General features: G+C 44.9%; 2 protein-coding genes across 11 annotated transcripts in view; both read left to right on the top strand.

Moving 5' to 3' along the window:
• The window catches only part of GPATCH8 (G-patch domain containing 8), a 105,899-nt gene extending 90,631 nt beyond the window's left edge, over positions 1-15,268 (top strand). For 8 of the 10 annotated variants that reach the window (XM_050763040.1, XM_050763048.1, XM_050763047.1 and 5 more), the window contains 3 exons: positions 3,119-3,168; positions 4,305-4,435; positions 9,044-15,268. In XM_050763040.1, the coding sequence (XP_050618997.1) occupies positions 3,119-3,168; positions 4,305-4,435; positions 9,044-12,926 (4,064 nt within the window). In that variant the 3' untranslated portion in view covers positions 12,927-15,268. The remainder of the gene's footprint in view (positions 1-3,118; positions 3,169-4,304; positions 4,436-9,043) is intronic. The other 2 variants (XM_050763041.1, XM_050763050.1) reach the window with 1 other exon arrangement.
• Positions 1-18,960, top strand: part of FAM171A2 (family with sequence similarity 171 member A2) — a 410,010-nt gene that overhangs the window by 353,781 nt on the left and 37,269 nt on the right. The gene's annotated exons all lie outside the window — the stretch shown is intronic.

Here is an 18,960-nt window from a genome sequence, read left to right as displayed (position 1 = left end):
ATGGAATTTGCTCAGACTTTGACAAGAGATTGATGACATATCTGCAGTGTTTGGTCTTGTGAGCTCTGCCTCTTCTCTCATAGGCAGGCATGTTGCTCTATTCTCACCTGAAGAAATTATCTAAAGTTGTGTTCTTCTTTAGAATTTAAGAGAAAAGTATAGGTACACTTCACAGAATTTCACATGGGTATTCCGTAACAAATGAGCCAGACATTGGTAGCCTTTTGGAATAAAATAGGCAATTTTGGAAAACCTGACTGATTAGGTCCTTGTGCCTTTATAGAAATTACTTTTTAGGTAGGAAGCTGAGAAGTTTCTGGCCAGCATCTTTTGCCATTTGGCGCAATTCTGTCTAGAAATAAGGGGTATCTGGAGTGGTAGCTAGGAGGACCATATTATATAACTTTAATATGTCCCTAATAAAGATATGAGAATACTTTATATCAAGCTTTCCTACAAATGGTAGAAAAATTTATTTGAGGAAAAACGAAGGATCTAATGTTTGAACTGAATTATTCACTGGACATTTACCAGATGCCCTCTGTAGACTTAGTGCTATTTTGTATACTGCGGGGTTGATTATAAAGATAAGCTGTAGTCCCTGCCCCACACAGAGGGAAGGCAGTATTGAACACTTGTGACTTATTAAATGCTTTACATTTATTTTGACATTTAATCTTGTAAATCTGTAGATAGGTAGCCCTGTTTTTTAATGAGGGAGCTGGAACTCAGAGAGGTGAAATCATCTAGTAATAAGTGGATTGGCTAGTTAATTAATGGATTTGAACCCAAGCTTTCTGACTCTGAAGCTTTACACATACTGCCTTTTTAAAAGACAGGAATAACTGGTCAGAGAACAAAATACAATAGCTGCTAGGTGAACGATATGACAAAGCACCACTAGGGACAGTTCAGAAAGAACAGTCCCCTGTTTTGAAGGATCAGTGGAGACTGTAAGAATTTAGTTTGACCTTGAGTAGACAGGAGACACTTGGAGTTAGGCATTCTAGGTAAAGGAAAATATGAACCTTATAACCCATGTCTTGGCTGGGCGTAGTGGTGCATGCCTATAGTCCTGGCTTCTTGGGAGGCTGAGGCTGGGGGGATCACTTGAGCCCGAGAGTTCTGAGCTATAGTGCGCTGTGCTGATTGGGTGTCTGCACTAAGTTCGGCATCATGTGATGAACTCCCAGGAGCGGGGGACCAACGAAGCTTCCTAAGGAGAAGTGAACCGGTTCAGGTCGGAAACAGAGCAGGTCAAAACTCCCATGCTGATCAGTAGTGGAATCACACATGTGAATAGCCCCAGCACTCCTGCCTGGGCAACAAAGTGAGACCTTGTCTCTTAAAAAAAAAAAAAAAAAAGTCGCCAGAACAGAATGTCCTCGTCTGAAAGAAACCACAAGTATACATACTCAGTTTGATAGGGTTTGCTGAGTCCTGTCTCTTAAGGTTGGGGTTAGAATTCTGGGGTTCTCAATTCTGCTTTTGAGACCGCAGACTTGACTGTAAAATTTGTAAATGTGATATTGGGAGCCTTTCCTAAGCTTTGTAGGGTATTCTTAGGATTTGCCCAGAGGGAGCCTGCAGTTTAGATTCATTTTATTGCATCATCCTATCTTCTTCCGTCTCTGCCTCCAACCATGTTCCTGTGGTAGGAACTTGAGATAGGATGTCTTCAGCATGATGTGGACATGGTCCTGTTCCTTCAACTTCAGGGTTGTGCAAAGTGGCTGCTGAATGGAAAGCCTAATCTTGACTCAGCCTGGGGACTCCATACTTTGATTAAATGATTGTTCTTTTGGACAGTGTCTTGTAGTTTGAAAAATGCTTCCTAAAAGTAATGAAATATTTGTAAGAGGGGAGGAAATGGCATGGGGAAATTTTCCAGTCTTAGCAGGTGGCTAGAGAGATGGCAGGCTGGGTGCAGTGGCTTATGCCTTGTAATCCCATCATTTTGGGAAGCCGAGGCGGGCGGATCACCTGAGGTCAGGAATTGAAGACCAGCCTGGTCAACAAGGGGAAACCCCATCTCTACTCAGCCGAGCGTGGTGACAGGCACCTGTAGTCCCAGCTATTCGGGAGGCTAAGGCAGGAGAATTGCTTGGACCCAGGAGGCAGAGGTTGCAGTGAGCCAAGATCACACCACTGCACTCCAGCCTGGGCGACATTAAAACTCTGTCTCAAAAAAAAAGAGAAAATGGCAGATATGAGAAGAACATTATATTCTATATAAATCTTGGTTAGAGAGCCTGTTACGTGTTTGGGGAAGAAAAAACTAGGTTTGTGGCCAAAGGTAATCATATAATAGACCTGATAAGCCTTTTCTTTCTGCCCCATTCCCCTCAGGAGGATGAAATTAGAATTCATATTTATTCATATTTATTTAAAATAGTTGATCCTTTATCTTGAAGTGGTTTTATAAAAATCTTAATTGTGGGCTGGGTGTGGTTGCTCATGCCTGTAATCTCAGCACTTTGGGAGGCCGAGGCAGGTAGTTCACTTGGGACCAGGAGTTCAAGACCACCCTGGCCAACATGGTGAAACCTCGTCTCTACTAAACATATAAAAATTAGCCAAGCATAGGGGTGCATGCCTGTAATCCCAGCTACTTGGGAGGCTGAGGCATGAGAATTGCTTAAACCTGGGAGGCAGAGGCTACAGTGAGCCAAGATCGCGCCACTGCACTCCAGCCTGGACAACAGAGACTTCGTCTCAAAAAAAAAATTCTTAATTATGGGCAGTAATAGTTTTGCCAGCTGTTCATTACTTGAACTTCCCCCAAAATAAGGGCTCATGGAAACAGGACTGCTTTTTGTACCACAATGGTCTTTTCCAAAGTTCTGGAACCATTTTTCTGGAAGAAATACAGGTAGTTCCATTTTTCTAGGTGGGATTACTATGTCAGTCTGTGTGTATGTACACATATATATGTTGTACAGGTGCTTCCCTTCTCCCCAGCCCTTTTAGAGTTGATGGCTTTGTCCCTGATTGTTCAGTATAATAGTTTACAGATTCACTAAGAGAGCTTGTGTAGTAATGCTTGCTTTATTTTTTTTTTCTCTTCCACTCTTGTTTTATTTTTTACTTTTTTTTCTTTGTGATGTGACATTTTCAGCTGATGTATTGAAAGCAAATCCTTCTAATTTGGGAGCCCAGATCACAAGAGTGAGTTTTTCTACTAGTGTCTTTAGCTGTATATCTTTTTTTGTGTGTGTCTTTTTACCCTTCCCCCCTCCCAATTTAAAAAGATTCAAAACACATTTCATAAATACTAGGTAAGAAAATTCCTCTGTCTGTTGAACATCATGCCTTTCCACAAAGCAATGTCCACTTTATACTGGGTCAAATTCCTTTTCCCAATGCTGTTGTAAAAGCATAGGCTAATGTATATATTTTGTTTTGTTTGTGTCTTGTTATTATCTAATGTCTTGAAAATAATTTTATTTCTGTCTTTATTGCAGATAGATATGTCTGGGTTCTGTCACCAGTGTGTCATAACACTGTTCTTTTTTGGTTGTATTTCTTTTAAGGAAAATTATACAGTAGTTTCTGAAAATAAAAGACCCATTCTGTTATCTGGATTCTAAGTAATAAAGTCTTTGACTTATCTCTGCTCTCCCTCCTCATCCCCTGGATATTCCTCTCAGGGCCATGAAGGAATGCAAAGCCTCACATACTACTTTCAGCAGGCTGACCAGATAAAAGTGGTCAGACTGGTGAGCTCTAAACGTGCTAGCGCTGGAAGACCTCTCGGGTTTATTTAATAGTTACGGGAAACCTCTATTCATGCTAAAAAAAAAAAAATGACACCTTTTTATGGTGAAATAAAAGTATGCTTTCTATTTGTTCTAATTCAAATAACCCCCCATGTAAGCTGTACATTGCTTTTCAAGATCTTACACCTGGGTAACTTTCTGTACTAGCCTAACCCCTTTCTGTTCTCTTTGGCTTGTGTTATTACAATTTCTCTCATGTTCTGTTTGTCTAGTTTTGCATCCTGGAGGAGCAGGTCCCTTTCTTTCCTCCCAGTGTTCTAAAATTTGCTTGTTGCATTTGAGATCATTTTATTTTGCCTAATAAAGCAAATGATATGCTGTCCTAATTAGAAGTGTAGATACTGCAAGTGCTATACCCAAAGTAATCAGCCATTGTGTTTTCAGTTGCCATAAGAGAATATGATAATGTGTTCTACACTAATACTATGACTGTTGGTTGAGGGTCATGTCCTAAAGGTTTTGCTTTCTGATTCCCAAGTTACTGTAAATCATCCACCCTCTGTATCTTTCTTTCTTTTAACCCAGAGATTAAAAGATCTCAAGCAGAGAGAGTTTGCTCGAAATGTCTCTTCAAGATCCCGCAAGGATGAGAAAAAACAGGAAAAAGCCCTTCGGCGGCTCCATGAGTTGGCAGAGCAGAGAAAACAAGCTGAATGGTGAGGATATTTTTTATCAGAGGGTTCTACAGATAATTATAATCCTTAAAGTTTTAAATTATAGATTTCAGATTATAATTTAAAATTTAAATTAAGATTTAAGAATTATAAACCTTGGGCCAGGCGCAGTGGCTTACCCCTGTAATCCCAGCACTTTGGGAGACTGAGGCAGGCAGATCACAAGGTCAGGAGATTGAGACCATCCTGGCTAACACAGTGAAACCCCATCTCTACTAAAAATACAAAAAATCAGCCGGGCATGGTGGCAGGCGCCTGTAGTCCCAGCTACTCTGGAGGCTGAGGCAGGAGAATGGCGTGAACCCGAGAGGCAGAGCTTGCAGTGAGCCGAGATTGCACCACTGGACTCCAGCCTGGGTGACAGCGGGAGACTCCATCTCAAAAAAAAAAACAAAAACAGGCCGGGCGCGGTGGCTCAAGCCTGTAATCCCAGCACTTTGGGAGGCCGAGACGGGCGGATCACGAGGTCAGGAGATCGAGACCATCCTGGCTAACACGATGAAACCCCGTCTCTACTAAAAAATACAAAAAAAAACTAGCCGGGCGAGGTGGCGGGCGCCTGTAGTCCCAGCTACTCGGGAGGCTGAGGCAGGAAAATGGCGTAAACCTGGGAGGCGGAGCTTGCAGTGAGCTGAGATTCGGCCACTGCACTCCAGCCTGGGCGACAGAGTGAGACTCCGTCTCAAAAAGAAAAAAAAAACAAAAAAGTGGCCAGGCGCGGTGGCTCACACCTGTAATCCCAGCACTTTCAGAGGCTGAGGCGGGCGGATCACCTGAGGTTGGGAGTTCAAGACCAGCCTGACCAACATGGAGAAACCCTGTCTCTACTAAAAATACAAAATTAGCCAGGCATGGTGGCACATGCCTATAATCCCCGCTACTAGGGAGGCTGAGGCAGGAGAATGGCTTGAACCTGGGAGGCAGAGGTTGTGCCGAGCCAAGATCATGCCATTGCACTCCAGCCTGGGCAACATGAGTGAAACTCCATCTCAAAAAAAAAATTATAAACCTTCAGTTTTTATTAATTGACAAATAATAATTGTACATATTCATGGGTTGCTTAGTAATGTTTCAACGTATATGTAATGTTTCAACACATATAGTGATCAGATCAAGGTAATTACCATATCCATCTCTGTTCTACTTTTTAATTCTATGAGATCAACTTTTTTTTTTTTTTAGCTTCCACATATGTGTGACAACCTGCAGTGTTTAATTTTCTGTTTCTGGGTTATTTTACTTAACATAATGTCCTCCAGTTCCTTAAAATGTTTAATAGATCCTTCTTTCAAACTAAAAGCATATCTATATACTTGTATAATATACTGATTAAGTATGTGTATTTTTGAGGCCATATTTTTCTTACTATTTATGTGACGTAATGAAATTATATTTAAACTCTGTGCCTCAGTTTCCTTATCTGTAAGATAGAGATAAGAACAACTTAGAGTTGTTATGAGGAATGATTGAGTTATTACCTTGGAAATGCTTGAAGGGATGCCTAGCACATCAGAGATGCTCAAGAAATCAATAAATGATGACGCTATTACAATTATTCCCATTTTCTAACATTTATGTTAAAAAGCACATGCTGGGCATAGTGACTCACACCTGTAATTCCAGCACTTTGGGAGGCCAAAGCAAGAGGATCTCTTGAACCCAGGAGCTCAAGACCAGCCAGGGCAACATAGGAAGACCCTGTCTCTAAAAAAAAAAAAAAAAAAAAAAAAAAAAAAAAACTTAAAAATTAGCTGGGTATGGTGGCACATGCCTGTAGTCCCAGCTACTCAGAAGCCTGAGGTGGAAGAATCTCTTGAGCCTGGGAGATCAAGGCTGCAGTGAGCTGTGATCGCACCACTGCACTCCAGCCTGGGTGATAGAGCAAGACCCTGTCTCAAAAAAACAGTATCCCCTTTTTATTCAGTTTGGCCCTGGGGGTCGTTTTTTATTTGTTTGCTGTGGAGTAGGTTTCATAACACAGTGTAAGTATTTCTTGCTCTCCAAATCTGTTGAGTTCTCATTTTCCAGTAGCAACAGTTTAGATAGCAAGAGATTACACATTGGTGGGGCACAGTGGCTCACGCCTGTAATCCCAGCACTTTGGGAGGCTGGGGTAGGTGGATCACCTGAGGTCAGGAGCTTGAGACCAGCCTGACCTACATGGTGAAACTCCGTCTCTACTAAAAATACAAAAATTAGCTGGGCATGGTGGCGCACGCCTGTAATCCCAGCTACTAAGGAGGCTGAGGTAGGAGAATCGCCTGAACCCGGGAGGCGGAGGTTACAGTGAGCCAAGATTACACCATTGCACTCCAGCCTGGGCAACAAGAGCAAAACTCCGGCTTGGGAGAGAGGAAAAAAAAGAGAGATTACACATTGTCTGAATATACTTGTCCCTGAGTTGAGGATAGCTATTAGCTAGGGTTTGGATAACAAGGACATCATACAAATAGGTATCTGATTCTGTTTAGTTCTTGATTTGGAATTTAAGGATATAGTGTACACTGTATAGTGTACACACTACAAAAGTTGCAGGCCAGATGCACAATGGCTCACATCTGTAATCCCAGTACTTTTTGAGGCAGAGGCCAGAGGATCACTTGAAGCCAGGTGCTCAAGACCAATCTGGTCAACATAGCAAGACTCTGTCTCTACAAATTGTTTTTTTAAATCTGCCAGCATGGGCTGAGCGCAGTGGCTCATGCCTGTAATCACAGCACTTTGGGAGGCCGAGGTGGGCAGATCACAAGGCCAAGAGATCAAGACCATCCTGGCCAACGTGGTGAAGCCCGTCTCTACTAAAAATACAAAAATTAGCTGGGTGTGGTGGTGCATGCCTGTAGTCGCAGCTACTTGCAAGGCTGAGGGAGGAGAATCACCTGAACCCGGGAGGTGGAGGTTGCAGTGAGCCAAGATCTCACCACTGCACTCCAGCCTGGGCAACAGAGTGACACTGTCTCAAATAAATAAATAAAATTAGCCAGCATAGTGATGTGCACCTGTAGTCATAGCTACTCAGGCGGCTGAGGTGGGAGGATTGAGCCAGAAGTTTGAGACTGCAATGAGCTATGATCATGCCACTTCACTCCAGCCTGGGCAACACAGTTAGACCCCACCTCAAAAAAATAAAACTTTCAGGCAAGATCATCAGTTTAAAACTCTTGAGGCTCCTTAATATTCCTTTTGTCAAAGATGAAAGTGCTCAGGTAACATTATGACCGTAGTACTGAATGCCCAGAAACTGCCACAAAACCAAAGCAAATGCTTGTTATGGTACCCAGGAGATAGGCATGGACTTTTTAGTTTATATGATAGACATACTGACCACAGACTGCCATAAGTAGCACAGTGGAAGTTTCTGTGTTTAACTCAGAATATGCACATTTTTAAAAAATGAAATTTGAAAGCATGGGGAAATTTTAATTTTTTTTTTTTAGAGGTGGGTTCTCACTAAGTTGCCCAGACTGGTCTTGATATCTTGGCCTCAAGCAATCCTCCCACCTCAGCCTCCTGAATCACTGAGATTACAGATGTGAGCCACCCTTGCCCAGCAAGAGTTTTTCTTTAATAGAATGAAATAAAACCGATGTGAATACATGTACAGCCATACATTAGATAACATACTAATGGATAGAATGATAAAATAAGAAATGAGATCTGAAATATAGTAACGATGCGCTACTTCAGTTGTAACATAAGTCTTACTTTATGAACTTTTTTTTTTTTTTGAGACAGAGTCTCGCTCTGTCACCCAGACTGGAGTGCGGTGGCGTGATCTCAGCTCACTGCAACCTCTGCCTCCCAGGTTCAAGAGATTCTCCTGCCTCAGCCTCCTGAGTAGCTGGGATTACAGGCGTGCGCCACCAAGCCCAGCTAATTTTTGTATTTTTAGTAGAGATGGGATTTCACCATGTTGTTCAGGCTGGTTGCGAACTCCTGAGCTCAAGCAATCTGTCCGCCTTGGCCTCCCAAAGTGCTAGAATTACAGGCATGAGCCACCGCGCCCGGCCTGTACTTTATTTTATTTTATTTTTTTTTGAGAGGGAGTCTTGCTCTGTCACCCAGGCTGGAGTACAGTGGTGTGATCTCGGCTCACTGCAACCTCCATCTCCCAGGTTAGAGTGATTCTCCTGCCTCAGCCTCCCAAGTAGCTGGGATTACAGGTGCGTGCTACCATGCCCAGCTAATTTTTGTATTTTTAGTAGAGACAGGGTTTCACCATGTTGGCCAGGCTGGTTAGGAACTCCTGACCTCAAGCAGTCTGTCCACCTTGGCCTCCCAAAGTGCTGGGATTACAGGTGTGAGCCACCACACCCAGCTTTTTGTACTTTAGACAGCTTAAGAAAAAACAGTAATAACTGACTGGCCCTGGGAATTTGGCAGGTTAACAGAATGAGTCTTTGCCTAACCTCCTCTGAGAAAGTCGCGTTTGTTAGTATAGGACTAGGGAATATGACCACCACTCACTGTCTTTGAGACCTACCTATAATGAATGATAGGATATAAGAGATTAGTATTTTATAAGGTTTATGGAATGTAGTCCTAAACCTGCTTTTTCTTTGCTTTTTATTTTTCTAAAATGTCATGTAGTGCACCTGGAAGTGGTCCCATGTTCAAACCAACCACAGTGGCTGTAGATGAAGAAGGTGGAGAAGATGATAAAGATGAATCAGCTACAAATAGTGGCACAGGTGCCACTGTTTCTTGTGGCCTGGGATCTGAATTTTCCACAGATAAAGGAGGCCCTTTCACTGCAGTACAAATCACTAATACCACTGGACTGGCCCAGGCTCCTGGGTTAGCCTCCCAAGGCATCAGCTTTGGCATTAAGAATAATCTGGGGACCCCATTGCAAAAATTGGGAGTGTCATTTTCTTTTGCCAAGAAGGCTCCTGTCAAACTCGAATCAATAGCATCAGTTTTCAAGGACCACGCGGAGGAAGGGACCTCTGAAGATGGAACAAAACCTGATGAGAAGGGTTCTGACCAAGGACTGCAGAAGGTAGGAGACTCTGATGGGAGCAGTAATCTTGATGGTAAAAAGGAGGATGAAGACCCTCAGGATGGAGGGTCCCTTGCCTCAACATTATCCAAATTAAAAAGGATGAAGCGAGAAGAAGGAGCTGGGGCTACGGAGCCGGAATATTACCACTACATCCCCCCAGCACACTGCAAAGTAAAACCTAATTTTCCCTTCCTACTTTTTATGAGAGCCAGTGAACAAATGGAAGGTGATAATAGTACACACCCAAAGAATGCCCCAGAGAGTAAAAAAGGCAGTTCTCCCAAGCCTAAAAGCTGCATCAAGGCGGCAGCAAGCCAAGGAGCAGAAAAGACAGTTAGTGAAGTCTCTGAGCAGCCGAAGGAAACCAGCATGACCGAGCCCTCAGAACCAGGAAGCAAACCTGAGGCAAAGAAGGCCTTAGGAGGGGATGTAAGTGATCAGAGTTTAGAGAGTCATAGTCAGAAGGTTTCAGAGACCCAAAAGTGTGAGTCCAACTCTTCTAAAGAAACCTCTCTGGCCACCCCAGCAGGGAAAGAAAGCCAAGAAGGACCCAAACATCCTACTGGTCCCTTCTTCCCAGTTTTGAGCAAAGATGAAAGCACTGCCCTCCAGTGGCCATCAGAACTATTAATTTTCACCAAGGCAGAACCCTCCATTTCATACAGTTGTAACCCTTTATATTTTGACTTTAAACTTTCAAGGAACAAAGATGCCAGAACTAAAGGGACAGAAAAACCAAAGGATATAGGAAGCTCCTCAAAGGACCATCTCCAAGGCCTAGATCCTGGTGAGCCAAATAAAAACAAGGAAGTGGGCGGAGAGAAAATAGTACGTTCCTCAGGAGGCAGAATGGACGCACCTGCTTCAGGGTCTGCCTGTAGTAGCCTGAACAAGCAGGAGCCTGGGGGTAGCCATGGGTCTGAGACAGAAGACACAGGGAGAAGCCTTCCCAGCAAGAAAGAACGATCTGGGAAGTCCCACCGGCACAAAAAGAAAAAGAAGCACAAAAAATCCAGCAAACACAAACGTAAACACAAGGGTGACACAGAAGAGAAAAGCTCTAAGGCAGAGTCGGGGGAGAAGTCTAAGAAGCGCAAGAAACGAAAACGAAAGAAGAATAAGTCATCAGCCCCAGCAGATTCTGAACGAGGACCCAAACCAGAACCCCCTGGGAGTGGCAGTCCTGCACCTCCAAGAAGGCGGCGACGAGCTCAAGATGACTCCCAGCGGAGATCCCTCCCAGCTGAAGAGGGGAGCAGTGGCAAAAAGGAGGAAGGTGGGGGTGGTAGCAGCTCCCAAGACCATAGTGGGAGGAAACACAAAGGTGAACTTCCGCCTTCATCCTGCCAGCGAAGAGCAGGCACCAAACGGAGCAGCCGGTCTAGCCATCGGAGCCAACCCAGTAGTGGAGATGAGGATAGTGATGATGCTTCCTCACACCGACTGCACCAGAAGTCTCCATCCCAGTACAGTGAGGAAGAAGAAGAAGATTCAGGCAGTGAGCATTCCCGCAGCCGCTCAAGGTCAGGCCGGCGCCATTCCTCACATCGTTCTTCCCGGCGTTCTTACTCAAGTAGCTCAGATGCCTCTTCAGACCAGAGCTGCTATAGTAGACAGCACAGTTACTCAGATGACAGCTACAGTGACTACAGCGACAGATCACGAAGGCACTCCAAGCGCTCCCACGACTCGGATGACTCAGACTATGCCAGCTCCAAACATCGATCAAAACGGCACAAATACTCATCTTCTGACGATGACTATAGCCTCAGTTGCAGCCAGTCCCGAAGCCGATCTCGGAGTCATACCAGAGAGCGCTCAAGATCCCGGGGCCGCAGCCGAAGCAGCAGTTGTAGTCGTAGTCGGAGCAAGCGGAGAAGCCGTAGCACCACAGCCCACAGCTGGCAACGGAGCCGGAGCTATAGCCGGGACCGCAGTCGCAGCACCAGGAGCCCTTCCCAAAGATCAGGCTCCAGGAAGGGATCATGGGGTCATGAGAGCCCTGAGGAGAGGCATTCTGGGCGTCGGGACTTCATTCGTTCTAAGATCTACCGCTCCCAGTCCCCCCACTATTTCCGATCAGGCCGGGGAGAAGGTCCTGGGAAGAAAGATGATGGCAGAGGAGATGACAGTAAAGCAACAGGTCCACCTTCCCAGAACAGCAACATTGGCACAGGAAGAGGGTCAGAAAGTGACTGCAGTCCTGAAGACAAGAACTCTGTTACTGCCAAACTGCTACTGGAGAAGATTCAGTCAAGGAAAGTGGAGAGGAAACCTAGTGTGAGTGAGGAGGTGCAGGCCACCCCTAATAAAGCTGGGCCCAAGCTCAAGGACCCCCCACAAGGTTACTTTGGGCCCAAGCTCCCCCCATCTCTTGGCAATAAGCCTGTCCTTCCACTGATAGGGAAGCTCCCAGCTACCCGAAAGCCCAATAAGAAATGTGAAGAGTCTGGCTTGGAAAGGGGGGAAGAGCAAGAACAGTCAGAGACAGAAGAGGGGCCCTCAGGGAGTAGTGATGCCCTATTTGGGCATCAGTTCCCTTCAGAGGAAACAACTGGCCCCTTATTAGACCCACCTCCAGAAGAGCCAAAGTCTGAAGAAGCTACTGCTGATCACCCTGTGGCTCCACTAGGCACCCCAGCACACACTGACTGCTACCCTGGGGACCCAACCATCTCCCATAACTACCTCCCCGACCCCAGTGATGGGGACACCCTGGAGTCCCTGGATAGCAGCAGTCAACCAGGCCCTGTGGAATCCAGCTTGCTGCCAATAGCACCAGACCTTGAGCATTTCCCCAGTTATGCACCTCCCAGTGGGGATCCTAGTATTGAGTCAACAGATGGGGCTGAGGATGCTTCACTGGCCCCCCTGGAGAGCCAGCCCATCACCTTCACCCCTGAGGAGATGGAGAAGTACAGCAAGCTCCAGCAGGCTGCTCAGCAACACATCCAGCAGCAGCTTCTGGCCAAGCAAGTAAAGGCCTTTCCAGCCTCAGCTGCCCTGGCCCCAGCCACACCAGCCCTGCAACCTATCCACATTCAGCAGCCAGCTACAGCCTCTGCCACCTCCATCACAACTGTTCAGCATGCCATCCTACAACATCATGCTGCCGCAGCTGCTGCCGCCATTGGCATTCACCCCCACCCCCATCCCCAACCACTTGCCCAGGTGCATCATATTCCCCAGCCCCATCTGACCCCCATTTCCTTGTCCCACCTCACTCACTCAATCATCCCTGGCCACCCTGCCACCTTTCTCGCTAGCCATCCCATCCACATCATTCCCGCCTCAGCCATCCATCCTGGGCCTTTCACCTTTCATCCCGTCCCACATGCTGCCCTCTACCCCACCCTACTTGCCCCACGGCCTGCTGCAGCAGCTGCCACTGCCCTCCACCTTCACCCACTACTTCACCCCATCTTCTCAGGTCAGGACCTGCAACATCCTCCCAGCCATGGCACATGAGTTGGGGGATGGGATCCTAGGTAGGGCCAGGGGAGGAGACCCATAAATGTTCCCTTGGGGCTGTTGAGCTATTAATACCAGCAAGTAGAAGCTGGGATGGGCAGTGTCTGACAGCCAAAGAATTGAGTTTTGGCTCACAGGGGTGGGTTTAGATTTGAAGTTTGCTTTCAGTTTACTATCAGGGATTTCTTTTTCCTGTCCTCCTCTCAATTTGTCCCTCCCTCTCCTGTGTTTCTAAGCTAGGGAACACCAGTAAGTGCTACCCACCCCTCTGCAGCAACATCTCCAAACTGTCAAGTTTAGATAATCCCCTCCTCCCTCTGCTTTTTTCCTCTGCTCTTCCCTTCTATAAATTTTAAAACATTTTCCTCCTCTCTGGCCAGTGGGTTGTCACCAAAGCACTTGATGTGGGCCCATCTGGTCTTGCCTTCTCAGCGCCACAGGGAAGGCCAAGCTGTTCTAGTGGTGGAAGTGCCACCACTTTGGGGTAGTGTCTTTGACATCCTTGGTGACGTTATGTTATCCCAGGTGAGGTGGAAAGAGTCTCACCTGGAACCTGATATAACTCACGCTGCAATTCCATCCAGTTCCCACATCAACGGAGCCACACATTTGGCACTATTATCCTGGTGTCCCTCATCCCAGAAGAGGCATCTCCATATCCCAGAAAAGAAGATCCTATCATGAATAAAAGCTGTGTGGAACATAGAGTTGCCCATGTGCTTTCCCGGAGAGGAGCTCATGTGTCTGAAGTGAAGGGTATATTTTCTTCTGTTGTGTTGATGTTTCCTTCTTAATTTATAGGATTTTTTTAATGTAAAAAATTGCACTGAACTCTATAAAACGTAAATGCTGCTTTTTGTAGCTCATATAAAAAAGGTTCCATATTTGTAGTATACTGCAATAATATTTTTTACATCCAGCTCTTTAAGTGATCCTCGTTCTGGTGGCTTTGTGTAAATATGTTTGCCCTAGTTGAATTAAGAAACTTTAAAGGTTATAAAATGAAAACAAAAAATAAAATATTTGTTTTCTGCTAGATGCAAAACTGACTAAGCATGTATATTTTACCAAGCTTATGTATTTTTTGAAGTTATGAACTATAAAATGTTAAAACATTTTTTGCTGGGACAAAATGTTAAGTAATTTGCAGTAAGTAGTGCCCCCAGTATTGGGATTTTTGAGCTAATGGGCAGCAGTCAGCCGGGGGCTTCTGAGGGATACTCATCTTTAACAGTCTCCCTCATGTACTTTTGCTGTTTTACACGGAGAAACAGGTGGACCCCACAGAGGAGAAGGAGGGGACTCAACAGCTTTATTGTCTGGAAGCAGTGAGATTTGGTGATTGTCTGGGGGGATTTCTGGGTTTCCCTGGGTACCTTGTTCAAGGCAGTCAGTCCATTTGCCTTCCTAGTACTTAGCCCCCTCTGACAATTTTTTTTTTTTTTTAATGTGCCTTTTGGGTTGGTAGAAACTGAAGTAGAAGTAGGCTGGAGGATGAGTTGGGACAGTCTTCTTCCTTTTGTTGGGAGGTGAGCACACTTACAGATACTTCAGATTATTTTGCTTCATAGTTTCCATGCCCTCTGCCCAGCTCAGTTTAAACAGTAAACGTTCCTTGTTTCTTTTCTCCTATGACACTGACAAGAGGAATTACCACCTCAGCCTCTTTTGCCCCTCTTCTTGCCTTTCACCCAGGCTCTCAGCCCCAATTAACACACTGACCCAAAGGGGCTTGTATTGCAGGTCCCATCGCCTTTGATGAGGTTAACAATTCCCTCTTTGGCATTTTCCTAACTATTCCTGTGGCTAGAATTGGTTGGTTGGTCACTTGACAAGAAAAACCATACTTATCTGGACCAGGGCTCTGTGTTCCTGCCTTCTCAAATTCTCAGAAAAGTGTTAAGTTTATGAAAAGAAAGTGGCAGGCAAGCGCACTCTTGACTGCCCTCCCACCCTCCTACCTGTTCAGTGCTCCTTGTCTGATTCAGAAGCATCACTTCTTGTATAACTGGCACTGGAAAAACGAAATCATCTGTGTAAGTGAAGGGACTCATTTTTCTTTGCTTTCAGCCCATGTAAATAAATAATACAGTATTAACATTTTTGTGCTGCTTCCCATTAGCTTGTAGATTGAGCCATACTCTGGCTGCCTCTTTACCTTCCTCGGGGCATTTTCTTTAACTTCCAGAATAGTGATTTTAAAACTTAAAAAAAACAAAATAACCTATCCTTACAAGCATAACAGATTGTATTTAACTTTATCACATATGATAGAGATATATATGCTGTAAAATGAGGGAAAGGAACTTTCTAATAAACCAATGATTTGTGGAAACTTAGCAGAGTCTGTCGTAATTTTTGCCCCATCCACTCAAAGTTGGGTAGGGTTGGAGGTGTGGGTTATAAATAACATCTTGTTTGCCGGGTGCAGTGGCTCAAGCCTGTAATCCCAGCACTTTGGGAGGCCGAGACGGGTGGATCACGAGGTCAGGAGATCAAGACCTTCCTGGCTAACACTGTGAAACCCCGTCTCTACTAAAAAAATACAAAAAACTAGCCGGGCGAAGTGGCGGGCGCCTGTCATCCCAGCTACTCGGGAGGCTGAGGCAGGACAATGGCGTAAACCCGGGAGGCGGAGCTTGCAGTGAGCTGAGATCCGGCCACTGCACTCCAGCCTGGGCAACAGAGCGAGACTCCGTCTCAAAAAAAATAAAAATAAAAAAAAATAAATAACATCTTGTTTGAAGTGACCAAGGAATAGATTCCTGTGAACCAGTATGAGATGTTTGCAGTTGTGCTTCTGAAAGCTCAGGCTATGCAAAGAGGAAAGATGATGGTGTGGGAGGAGGTAATAGTAGTTAATTTCTCTCAGTTGTAGGTAGATGTATTGGAATGTATACCTCCTTTCCACTTCCTCTTTCCCACAAGAGGAAAGATTTCCTTCCATTTTAGGTATATAATCTCTGTGTAGTAGAATATATGGTGTATATCTAGGTGCCTACTAAATGGGTGTGGAATTTCTGGCTTTGAATTTTAGGATTTTGGACTACTTTAAGGGCACTAAGATGACAAGAATCATCTGCCGGACTTTCATCCTCCAGGTGGAGTTCTTTGTGCCAGTCTTCAGTTACTCTCCTAGCCCTTTAATACCACTACAATGTTTGAGCACCTCTACTTGGTATAAGGAAATATGGCCTAATTGTTACTGAGAAGATAAAACCCCTACTCTTCCATATCAAAAAATCACAAAAGAGGCAGGGAAAATTTAGCATCGAAAGCTACCATAGAGTTATAGTGATAAATTAGTTTTCCCTCTCAACCTCAGCCTTTCAAGAGGAAAAGGCTTTCTTTCCTACTCTCTTTTGATACATTTCTTTCCTACTCTTTGATACATCTGTGTTCTCCCTTTGATTAAAGAGAAGCTATTCAACTTGAACCTGGGTTTGAGTGCTCAGATCTGCCTATATTCCTAAAATAGCAAAGATCCTTACCCAGAAAGAAATGACCACCTTGGCCTGAAACATGAAAGTACTCCCTCTTCACCCTTGATGACTAATTCAGGCCTCGTCAGCCATTTCCATTCTTACTTGCCAAAGACAGCTTCACTCACTTCTACCAACTCATATCTCAATTATTGCAGCATTTTCCTCGGTGGCCTTCCTGACTAGAACCTAATTCCCTGTTCTGTGTAAGCTTACTGGCTTTTCAGAATCTGAATGCAACTCATTCTGTATTCACTGCTTCCCAGTAAAACTGTGATCTCTGAGAGAACAGGGAGTGATTCTTATATCCCCCCCCGCAGCACTCAGTGTATCTCGCGCTTAATACATGGTAAACATTTTGATTATATGTTCAAGAATATGAGCAAAGTGGCCAGGTGCAATGGCTCATGCCTATAATCCCAGCACTTTGGGAGGCCAAGGCGGGAGGATCTCTTGAGCTCAGGAATTCGAGGTCAACCTGGGTAACATAGCAAGACCCCATCTCTACAAAAAAAACTAAAAATTAGCTGGGCGTGGTGGCACAAGCCTGTGGTCTCAGCTATTCATGAGGCTGATGTGGGAGGATTGCTTGAGCCCAGGGGTCAAGTCTGTAGTGAGCCATGATCAGGTCACTGCACTGCAGCCTGGGTGACAGAGCGAGACCCTGTCTCAAAAATAAAAAGAATATGAGCCAAGTACAACACCATTAACTGAGGATTGTGCATCAGAATTGAGCCAAAAAAAAAGTTCAAAAATGCGTTTTTTGGTTTGTGGTTTGTGTGTTTTTTTTGAGATGGAGTTTCACTCTTGTTGCCCAGGCTGGAGTGCGATGGCGCAATCGTGGCTGACAGCAACCTCCATCTCCTGGGTTCGAGCAATTCTCCTTCTCAGCCTCCCAAGCAGCTGAGATTATAGGTGTGCACCACCACGCCCAGCTAATTTTTGTATTTTTAGTAGAGACAGGATTTCGCCATGTTGGCCAGGCTGGTCTCGAACTCCTGGCCTCAAGCAATCTGCCCACTTTGGCCTCCCAAAGTGTTGGGATTACAGCTGTAAGCCACCATGCCCAGCAAAAAATAAAAATAAATAAATTGTTTTTAAGGCATAGTCTTTCTCTTGCCCAGGCTGGAGTGGAGTGGCAAAATCATAGCTCACTGTAACCTAAAATTCCTGGGCTCGAGTGATTCTCCTGCCTCAGCCTCCTCAGTAGCTGGAACTACAGGTGTGCACTACCATGCCTGGCTAATTTTAATTTTTCTGTAGACACAGGGTCTCACTATGTTGCCCAGGCTGGTCCCAAACACCTGGCTTCAAGCAATCCTCACTTTGGCCTCCCAAAGTGCTGGGATTACAGGCGTAAGCCACCACACCTGGCCTAAAAATCTTTATAATTTTCTTTTCCTCTCTTTTTTTTTTTTTTTTGACAGACTCTCACTCTGTCGCCCAGGCTGGAGTGCAGTGGCATGATCTCGACTCACTGCCACCTCTGCTTCACAGGCTCAAGCAATTCTCTTGCCTCAGCCTCCCAAGTAGCTGGGATTACAGGCATGCACCACCATGCCCAGCTAATTTTTGTATTTTTAGTAGAGACGGGGTTTCACTATATTGGCCAGGCTGGTCTCGAACTCCTGATCCACCCACTCGGCCTCCCAGAGTGCTGGGATTACAGGCGTGAGCCACCGTGCCTGGCTAAAATCTTTATGATTTTCCATCTCCCATGGATTAAAGTTCAGATTCCTTAATACAGTATTCAAGGACCTTCAGTAATTAGAACCCCCAAGCTTTCCTTTCCCACCTTGCACCTCAGTCCACCCCTTTAAGCACTCTGCTATGCTGAGTCAACTACTTGTCCTTCCCCACCTCTGTGTTCCTTTGCTGCTCTCATGTATTCTTTATGCCTAAAAACCCTTTCATTCTCTAACAAAAGGCAACTTGAACATGAGTTCAAGTGCAACCCATGTTTGAATCTTAGTTTTGCCATTCGTTGGCTGTGTAAATGTGGGCAATTCACCTAAAACTCTTGTGCCGCAGTTTTGTGTTTATAAAATGGGCATTAATAGTACTTATTTCCTAGGGTTGTTATGAGGAACAATGATAGATGACTTTGATAATCTGTATATTTTTCAAGGTATGCTTTACTGTCTCTGCTGCGGTTATGTGTGTTCATGTCTTAACTCTTTCTGGGCTGTTTGTTAAGGCTCCTTGATGGCTATCTTTGGAGTTTTTAAAATATTTTATTTTTTATAGTTTTAAAATAGAGACGAGGTCTCACTGTATTGCCTAGGCTAGTCTCAAATACCTGAGCTCAAGCCATCCTCCTTCCTCAGCCTCCCAAAGTGCTGGGATTACAGGCGTGAGCCACTGTATCTGGCCTGATGGTTATCTTTGTATCCTTTATCAACACAGTGCTTTGAACAGAGTAAATACTTATTGAAAACTTGAGTGAAATGTGACTTAATATTTGGCCTCACAGAATACACCAGTAATACAGCACTCACTCACCTGAGGACAGTGGGAGAATAGAAGGTAAGTAGAAGACTGGGTTAAGT

The sequence above is a fragment of the Macaca thibetana genome, chromosome 16 (genome assembly GCF_024542745.1).
Source record: "Macaca thibetana thibetana isolate TM-01 chromosome 16, ASM2454274v1, whole genome shotgun sequence".
Lineage (NCBI taxonomy): Eukaryota > Metazoa > Chordata > Mammalia > Primates > Cercopithecidae > Macaca > Macaca thibetana.
Note: the sequence above shows the minus strand (reverse complement) of the source record. Positions and strands in the feature narration are given on the sequence as shown.